Below are 10214 nucleotides of genomic sequence, written 5' to 3'. Positions count from 1 at the left end.
TAGTGCCTTGAGCAAATGTGAGTGGTGTGAAAAGGATCCAGACGAGTGCTTGCGCACGCAAAGCTGACACGCCATGCTGAAGCTCTCTTTTCCAAGTGGAATAAACGTAGGCAATGAAAAGGGCAAGGACTGGCCCATTTATCTATAGGTGAAAACAGAAAATTTGAGCGTGAGCAGTATTGTCAAATTAAAATATGTTGTTGTATTTGAAAGCAGATTTACTGGAAAGAAGCTCATAGTATTGTTGAAAGGTATTTGAATTGAAATCTTTATGTATGAATAGCAGTCTGTCTTACATCGCAAAGAATTCTGGAAATACGGGATGATCATCCTCTTCAAAATCCACAATTCAAACTTAAGTGTTAAAACAGAATTTGCGATGGAACAAACCAAAGCAAGCAAGTTAATTATTATAATAGGCAAAAAGCTAAACTAGTAGTGCAAAAGCATATGAAAAACTGGATGTTTTAATGCGTAGAAACAATAAATAATGTGGTTAACCTAATATGTTCACTGACTTAAAGGAGTGTCTGTCACAGCATGGCAGGAATCGGGACCAGAGTCCAATGCAAGACCGAAAAGATTTACATAATAAAGCAAGTGGGAATTCATTTCTGCCCAATCTTCTACAATTGTATTACCTCTCAACACTTTTAATGAAACAGTCAGTAAGTATGATGGCAGGACTTTACAAAAAAAATAATAATACAAACCAGGATTATTCTCCCTGAAATGTGGTTCCACCCAGCCCTAATTTTCAACATGGACGATCTGTGAAGGAAATGATTATGTGCATTTAGAAAAGGCGATATGGGAGCCAGTTTTAGCCCAAAATATTTAGCCTATGCAAGCAAGTAGAGTTGTTTGTGATCAAGTGTAGCATTGCCTTAAGCGGTTTTTCCACATAATTTGCAAGTACTCAGTTAAGGCAAGGATAAGTGACCATGTGCTGGGATTTCCTTGGCTAATAGTTTAGCATGCAAAGTTAACGAAATTGTGACTGTTTGCACCGATTTTGTTTTTTTTTACGGTAATATGATTTGACATTCACAAATACAGGTTAAACTTACATTGTGCTCGTCGAATATATATTCAACCCGAACATATAGGTATTCAGCAGAAGGAATTATACCGATGTGATAAGGGAAAGGTGTAAAGTAGCGGTGTTTTTTGTCAAAAATAATATGCTCCTAGCTGGAGAAAAGTTTTTTTTTGTGCTTTTCAATGCAACACATCTTAAGCTTACTTAGACTTGTAAAAAACACGCTCTTGACTTGGAATATTTACCGTGGGGTGTTAAAATTCGTCGGTCTACCAGTTGGATGCCCTCTATTGCGTTCCTTAATGTTTTTCTCCTTCTTGAAATATCACTTTATCAAGTGTTAAGAGAATTGGGTACGATTTCGGAATGTCTGGATGTGCATTTAGAGGTGGAGTAGCAAATCATACTCTACTGAAATGAATAATTAAAAAAAATTATTGAAGTTGGTGGAAGATGCATGATGATTGAGATAATTTTCTTTTATGAATTACGGGCAATTTGGTGGGACTTCCGACTAAAATAATTGGAAACGAACTTATAAAAGGAAACATTTTAGTAATTTTTGAAATGAAAACACTCGTTTTTCCCTCTGGCAAGTAGGTAGGGAGCTACTAGAGAAATGGGTCTTGATGGCATGAGCCAACAAGTGACAGTTTGCTAAGGAAGACCACGCTCTACAAAAAAAATCTCTTGCTCCTCATATTACGAGGGAATGGCCTGATAACCACTCGAATGCCAAGGGTGAACCGTTGCGATAGTTACGCATAATTGAAAGAATGATCAATGACTCAGACGTAGACTCAATGACACCAAGTTTTTTTAGGTCTTAGCAATAAAAAAAGTACATCGAGATATTCAGTTGCTTATTGTTGGTTGGTAGCCTCAAAGAGATGCACATCACTCGAGCACAAAAACGCTAGGTTACAAGTGTTGACAACGCAGAAATTGGCATTTAGATTGTGAACCCGGCAAAGCTTGTACTACCTATAGAGTACCACTTGAAGCCGTGGTTGGTGTTAAAATAAGCTGAAGTTGTGTTTTCGTTTGCCTAGCCTCTCACAGTAGTCGTGCCACTAATAGATGTCAGTGTAACTACCATAGTGAAATTTCACCATGACCCATGAGGATAAAGTAACATTTGATGTACGGTGGGATGGTACAAAAACTTTTTCAAGGTCGAAATTGCCGCACAGGGTGATGCACAGAAGGCCCACCTTTTGTTTTGTAACCTGGGTTAAGCAGAACTTATTACTGTAACCTGATATTGTCTTGAAATTTACAAGATCGTGCTCTTGACTAGACAGTGAAGTTCTTACGGTGCCAATTCGGTGAATGATCGTGGGAATTCAATATGTGATGTGAATACTAGGCGCTGATTAGTTCATGAGACGTGAGACTCTATTCAATATAAAGTCTCTAATTCACCTTCATCTGCTGACTATAATCACCAAAACTTGTAGAAATTCGGGTGTGCCTATTGAAGCGTCCTAAATAGCACCTAACTTCATGGTAATCTTTGAGGAATATCAATGCCTTACCTATCTGCTGCATGGCACTCTTTTGATCAGCCGAGGATCAAAGACAGTTCCCAGATCCATGCTGTTCGTTGATCCATCCATACTTCCCCGTAGAGATCCAACCGATATTCTAACGTCTAGCATACCAATTTCATGAACGAGGGAATGCCTCCTTCTTCCCTTAAGCATGGGAGAACTGGGCAGTTCGTCAAGTACTGCCGTAACTTTGTTAATCAAAAAGATAGGCTTGCCTTGGTTACGTTGACTGCATTTGTTAGGGACTCTATTCAAACTGTTTGGAAGGGATAGACAGTGCCTAAGTTTGCTAACAACCCAACGTGATGAATGCCTTTCAGCTAAACGTATTCATTCGTCCAAGGTTCACCACCACCCAATTCAATGACTGTATAGTGAGATTACAGATGGACACCGACGTTGGTTTGGCAAACCACCAGTTCAATGGACTTCCTAACCGAACCTTTCCGTCAACATCAATGCTCGGTATCCTTCCTAGACATGTTTATCGCTGCAATGGACCAAATCACGAAGGTTAACATGAACCTACATGAAATTAACTGGTTTTAGAAACAAAGGTTGGAGGAGCTGTCAACCACAGCCACCTACAATCAAGCGCATACCTTCGAGCCATCGACAGCAATCGTCAGAAAGATTGTGTCAGCCTACCACTTCATCCATGCTGTTCCGACTCTCCCGAGGATCACCGAAGTTCAACAAGAGGCAACGATTTCCCCAAAATTCTTACCAATACCTTAACCTCAGTCAGTAAAGCTGTCAGGACTGCTTAACTTCAACTTCGCCGTTCCAATCGGCGACGTCTCTTACCACTTAATGATGGATACCATGTCACAGAGACCGGAAATATCGCCTGGGGTTCCATCTATGGTCATCAAGATGATACAAATAATACACCGATTCTTCAGTCAACATGGACTCCCAAAGACGTTGGTTCTAAACAACAAACCACAGTTTCATGACTTATTCAGTCAACGTGTATTTGTGCATGTTCACTCCCCACTGCTTAACCCTATATTGCCGCGAGCGAGTGTGGAAGTTCGTTGACACCTTCGAACAAGCACAGTTGAGATCACAAGGGGAAAAGGCGACTGGTAACATCTTCCAAGGGTTTTTATTTGCACATTAGCCGAAGTTCTAATGGACACTAGCTTCACCGGGGCACGCAGTGACAGTTCCAAGGTTACGAAACGGCTTCAAGAGATATGGCCTAAAAATTTTATCGAGACTCACAATTGACATTGGCATCCTCACCTGCGATTTATCGAATGGAAAGGTCCTACTCGAACACGCTGAAGTTAAATTCAACGTCGAGATCGGACTTCACGCCTGCATAAGGGATCACAACCGTGGCTGAAACATGGCGATACACCTCAGCATGGTACTCTACAGATGAGCATGCTGCTTGACATCGTCCAGGTACCGCCTCCATCTGTGGACTCTGTTGTACAGAACACCGCGGAGGAAAGGACTCAGGCTCGTCGGCGGAACTTCCCAATCTTTTGCACCGGGACGACACCTCGGTATGCAAAGGCCCAAACTATGGTAATAGTCGTTACTGACTTCTTTTGTGAGGAAAGGTGCAACGTCTGCCTGCAACCTCGAAAAATTTGTTCCCATTTGATTAAATTCAACTTTCAATTAATTGCTAATCCTTGGAAGTCTTGACGATTGTGACCCTCCTCAATCCAAATCGTACATTGGCCCATAACAAGCAACATCGAATTCCAAGTATATTGACAACCATCTAAGCTATTTACTCTTCGTTCTAAGGCAGCAATTCAGCCTAAAATACATTTTTGTAAATTTGTGTGTGATAGACTGGAAGTGCAATCGTTCTCTGATTAAAGGGTGTGCACACCTTGGAGGTGTGAAAAAAAATGTCTCAGGAGGAGACCACTTTGTTGGTGAGAGGAAAGTCCTAACCTTACAAGACTACAAAAGACCGGCTTTTCACTCGTGAGAAGGCCCCATTAATAGAAAGGGGAGAAATATATCACCTCACCTTCCTTTTTCCTATTCTTCTGGCAATACTTATTCAAAAAGAAATACCAGAAGTTCTAGACAGGTTTTTTTTTAACTTTCGGAGGCAAGTTGTTTTAGTAATAAAGAAGTCGTCAGTTGGCAACTCCTGGGAAAGGATTACGGATGATGATGCATCGCAATGCCGATTATGCTAAGAAGCTGTTCGTCAGTGTTTAGTCCTAATTACAGAACCACACAAACTTATTAAATTGTACTTTTTCTTACCTATTTATTTCAAAATGTGCAAAAGAAAACTGATGATGCAATTCGTTTAGGTTTTTTTTTAAATAGCGCCAAAATTCATGATCACTAAAAAAAATGAGTCCATACTTGTTATGAGCAGAGTTATTTTAGAAAAATTACTGAAATGACCTTTAAGTCATTTTTGATGCCAAATATGGCACTTTTTTGACATCCTAAGAGGTCAACTTCTTTAACTTTTTTACATTTACAAATTAATTTGTAAGGTATGACAGCTATACTACTGAAATTTCATAACCTCTAAAAGGATACATTAAATAACAAGACACGTAGCTCCAAGAGTGCCCACTCCCAAAAGGAAATCTGACCTGTCTGCATGAAGCATAAAAAAAAACTTTAATTTGGAGTGTGAATGTGAGCTCTCTGAGGAATTAAACTTGCCTTCACAGCACCGATCTGACGGTTGAATATGAACCAAAATAGAGCGAGTAAAAGTACAAACAGAACTTGAAAACCTCTAGAATGGAGGATGGTTAGAAGGAGAGGACTACGTCAAATTCGCCTCATCTATCCCTGACCGGCTATGCAAAATGTAAATCCACAGCCCCAAAAGTAGTGCTAAGGCAATCAACAGAAGGACCGCCTAGAAAATAAGAAACAATGAATTTACATACCTGTTATTTTGGGTGGAATATAATGAAAAGATTTACTACAGTCTTTATTGTAAAATGAGACGGTTGAGCGTCATTTCTTAACTTGCAAGCAGTTGCTACATGATTAGATAGGAAAAACACCATATCCAATTAATTTGTCGTGTAAGACTAAAAATGAGTTGACGAAAAAGCAAACATCCTATTTAAGAATTTAGAAAGGTGTAAATTTTACAATAAGATTTACAAATATTTGAAATTGTGAATAGTTCAACTTACATATTTGCCTTTTCGGCGGACCGTCTCGTCAAACGCCAGATCCACTGTAAAAAGTGCTCCAGTTGCTGCAAAGCACCGCGGCTCATCAAATCCCTTTATCTAGAATCGCACAGTGGTTGACTTTTTCAAAAGACAAGATTACTATTAAAAAGGCCTGAAGGATTGCGAGAGGGAGACGCAAAATATGCCTTCTTTGAGGCCCTGTGGATTTAAATAATTTGGCCAGGAGTCTCCGTCCGGCTGTAGCATAATCACCAAGAAAAAATTCGCACACGATGCAACCGAAGTTGAGGGTAATCATTTCTCGATAGTTTGGTTCTTCATTATAGTCTGAAAATAAGGAGGGAAAAGTGCTTTGGTGTTTGTAGTTCTCTATCCCATGCTCGACTTTTAGTTTAGACAAACTCGAAAATACAATAGTAAAGGGGTTAAAAAAGCTTGTTTCTATTAGAGATTTAGTTTTCACGAACATGTTTAGTACTCTTTTTAAAATGTAAGAATACATTGGAGAAACAGTCCCATGTTCCATCACTGAAGCTACTGCAAGAAGAAATATTGCTGAAGCCATCATTCGTCCTAATCCTAATGTGCATTTAACCATCTGCAGCCAAAAAATTTTTACTTACCCAAAAGCCAGCGAAAGACTGAAGCATAAAAAGGAAAAAGAAATACACATTTTAAAATGAAATGTGACACTGGTTAGGCTGTGGTCATATCAAGTAATTATATGGAGCAATACCTCGATATAATTCTATGGAAGCAAGTCCAAGTATGCCTAGGCGACAGTAGAAGCAACTTTTTGAGAGAGGAACACGAGACTGCAAGTCTGTCAAATTGATGGCCAGAGCAAGTGACAGCAAAACCACTGATAGTGTCCAGAATATGCTGAAACAGTAAGTGCGGTATATTTGTAAAGTACATGTTATTATTTAAGCAAGCAGGGGCCACCGCCAGTGGGCACGTGATCGAGGACTAAAGAGAGCAGCTTACTTGAGTGCGCATATGCCTGTACCACTGACTCTTCACGTAACCATAGTAATTGATTGGCTTCGATCCTTAAGCGGTTGTCAGAGTGGTTAGAGTTTATTTCTGCTTGGCATGAGTCAATTGGGATGGAGTTAGCGAGCAAACTAACAAGAGCATTACACTCTATGGAAGGTTCGGAGCTTAGCCATTAATTGGAACTTGTATGGAATCGGAATGAGACGCTTTTCTAATATTGCAGCGGCCTTTATTGGTGGTTTATGTATTCAATTCCTGGACGATAACAGAGGCTGCCAACACCCCCATTCAAAGCAAATTTAGCTACTACATCCGTCACAACTTGATTTGAGTTGACTCTAGTATAGCATCGGATGTTTGCGGAATGGCTAAACTTGAAAGGTGTACTGTTGAAAAGCGGATACCGATGGAGTTCCATTTATCAGTTTACAGGGATGATGTGTTCAACTTTGAAGTATTTTGCAGGTTTTTTTACAACTCCTAACAACACAATGAATCCTTTATGAACCGTTGAGGTGGCATAACTCAGATGTAATTCATGTACCAGCAAATTAAGATACAACAATTAGGATTGGTTCAGTTTTAAATGAAATAAATATATTATCTATATTTAATTAGAAAATTCGTGATTTTACAGATCTCGTGTTTTCAAGAAGGCGCTAAAATAATGTAACAAATGGGCAAAGTTGTACAATAATCAAGACTAAATTATTTATAAGTCAGTGGATTAGTAAGGGCATCTGCCCCAAAAGGATCAAAGTCCAGTTAACCCATCTACATACAGACACAAAAATAAGTGACCAACAGCAAAGACATTCGAATGTGGTTTTGGCTTAAATAGAACAGATCTTACAAATCAACAAACCAAGCAAGCCAGGAAGCAATTTGAAGCGATCTCTGTAATGCCATTTCTTTCTCCACCAAAGCATCAAGGTCATCCGGAAGATCTTCCTCATGGGCAAAGAAGAGAGGCAGAATGGAGTGTCTATTCGCCCTACGAATTAGTGCCTTTTGAGAAATAAGTCCTCCTTTTACTAAGCCCTACCTCTCGCAGTTTTACTAAATGACGAATATTGTCCCGAATCAGACTAGCCTTGACCTCTGCAGACGTGTTCAGTAGATGGACAGGTACAATACTCTAAGTGGATGACTTTGGGTTGAGGTCAAATTGATCAGTACCTGGGAGTTGGATGGCAAAATGGTGCTGAGTAGGGATACCATGAGAACGCTCACACTATTCTGAGGAAGAATAGGAGAGGCCAGTAGATAGAGAAATACCCACGTCAAAAACTTCACGTATTTGTGCTTAGTCCTCCTCAAAATATGTTCTCCTAAGCCATCGATTGTGATGAAAACCACACGTTTAGCCAGTGGTGGCGAGCTGTTAAATTTAAGTGGGTGGACATCATTGACAATGAATGATTCGAAAGAAGACAGGAAAACTGAAAGCATAGCAATAACGTAACACACTGAAAAAATTGGCCAAATAAGAGCGTCACAGGAGAATACCATTCTGTAAGGAAAAAAAAAAACAATCTCCCGCCAAAAATTTCAGCAATTACATGTGATAAAAGAAAAATGTAACCTAATAATTCTACAGATCTACAAGTGACTCTATGTAGGCTTACGTATAGCTCTAGAGCGTCCGTAAAATCGAAAAGCGAAACTAATTTTTACCAAATTTAGTATGGTGATACTTATGTTATAGCAAATTATGTAAAGATTTGGCAAAATAGGTAATGATGCATGTGGTTCTGTGCAAATCTAAAGAGCGCATAAATTTAAGTGTTTCAAAACCCATTCTAGCTATTAAGACAAATATTTTCTTCTTGTTCATCGAACAAATATGCGCATTGGATAACGCAATAAAACGCAGATTATTTGAAAGTTGGTACGTAGAAAATCAATATCCAAGGTCGAGGGCAAGAAAGAAAATTGTATGCATGTAGAAATTAAAAAAAGGCTTTGCATTTACAAAGTTTAAATGAGCTATAAGCAAAATAAGTTGCTCCAAAAGGTGCAAACACTTTTTTATTTTGTAATATTATTTAGTAAAAAAGGTTACTGCCCCTAATTATTTGATAATTAGCATTTTTTGCTTTATATTGCTACTTTAAATCCGCAATTTAGGCACTAATGCCTTGCCGATTGTTTACTACTAAATGTGCACTAATTAATTTGACACAATGCAAATCTGCGCTTACAAATACGTTAATGGCCTTTTGATCTAACATTAGTCCTTTTGTGGTCTAACTACAGATTTTTGAATATACGAACCTTAAATCCACGCAAATCGAAATAATCAGATCTACGTAATACTGTGACTTATACGATCTCTTTAAAGCATAATTTTTAATGCAGGGCTTTTTAAAGCAGAATATACACTTTTTACATCGTAAAGAAAGTGGCGATTTTTTTTTATTTGGGTCAAGTTTATTGGTAAGAACTTGGTCACAGTTAAGCCTTTCACCCTTTGACCTATAAGGCTAGGGTCCAGCTTGTTTCCTTTATTTATGTATCCTGTGTGGTCAAAGTTCCCTTATATATGGCGTGTTAGACCACCCGGCATTTACGGGGGTTACAGGATGATTTCTGCTTTACCACCTCAAAGTTTGCCACAGGACAAACCAGGTTTCTTCAACGCCATAAAATACCAAATGGGACATGGTTTGAGGTATCCCACTGGGCGGTTGAAGCTATCTGGCGCCAACATGTTCGCAATTTGCGCTGAATACCCAGACCTTAAAGAGTTCATCGAAAATCTTAATTTGCCAGACACCTTCCAGACATGGTTTTCGCTTACGACTCTTCATATTTGGATGTGTTTAGTCCGCCTTCGTAGAGAGGGGCAAGAGGCTCAAATTCTTAAAAAAGCGTTTATTCAGGTTTGTGAATCGTTCGCACTCATATTTGCGTTCCTTGTAGTTAATCTGGACTGACTTGAAGGGCAGAATGCGTCCATTTGGCATACTTCGTAAACAGCATGACCACGTCGAAGTATTCAACATGCAGTTTTTTGGCTCTGTTTTTGCTTATGATGAGGCATTTTTGCTGCACTCAGATACTGCTCTGGCAGCTGCTGTCTGGCGTAACTTATTCCTCGCATCGTCTTACACTTCGGCCTTTCATCTCGACTCCGCTGTTCACTACATCCGCAAACAACTTGCACACCTAGACGCTTTATCAAGTGATCAGATTGTTGGAAAAGGCATGCCAACATTTTTGCGTCTCTTTGAGGATAAACTGGACCCCGAGTACGCCAACAGACGCCTGCATTATTGTCTTACTTGGCCAGAATGGGACAAGTGATGCATGAAGGTTCTCGTCCCAGGTCCCCTCCTTTTTCTACATTTTTTGCACTTCTTAAAACAATATAAACAATCTAGGTATTTTATTAGCAATGACAGCATTTGTTGCTAAAAAACACCAGGCAAACTCAAACTGAGTATTTACAGAAGCGTCACT

General features: G+C 39.3%; 2 protein-coding genes across 2 annotated transcripts; one reads left to right on the top strand and one right to left on the bottom strand. All coding sequences in view use genetic code 11, as the record gives it.

Annotated features, from left to right (window-relative positions):
* Nucleotides 1-138: 138 nt before the first annotated feature.
* On the bottom strand, nucleotides 139-8261 carry EGR_09359 (hypothetical protein; the record flags this gene model as incomplete). Its single annotated transcript, XM_024498608.1, has 7 exons — nucleotides 139-427; nucleotides 642-686; nucleotides 4843-4946; nucleotides 4990-5101; nucleotides 5187-5335; nucleotides 5869-6348; nucleotides 8028-8261. The coding sequence occupies 7 exons, from the start codon at nucleotides 8259-8261 to the stop codon at nucleotides 139-141; spliced, it is 1413 nt and encodes a 470-aa protein (XP_024346989.1).
* Nucleotides 8262-9262: 1001 nt separating this feature from the next.
* EGR_09358 (Ubiquinol-cytochrome c reductase complex chaperone CBP3) lies at nucleotides 9263-10058 on the top strand (the record flags this gene model as incomplete). The annotated part of the gene is made up of 2 exons (XM_024498607.1): nucleotides 9263-9634; nucleotides 9675-10058. 2 exons carry the CDS (start codon nucleotides 9263-9265, stop codon nucleotides 10056-10058), a joined length of 756 nt encoding a protein of 251 aa, XP_024346988.1.
* Between the last annotated feature and the right edge of the window lie 156 nt (nucleotides 10059-10214).

This window comes from Echinococcus granulosus (genome assembly GCF_000524195.1).
Source record: "Echinococcus granulosus chromosome Unknown EG_S00144, whole genome shotgun sequence".
Lineage (NCBI taxonomy): Eukaryota > Metazoa > Platyhelminthes > Cestoda > Cyclophyllidea > Taeniidae > Echinococcus > Echinococcus granulosus.
This window is presented reverse-complemented; position numbering and strand designations above follow the sequence as displayed.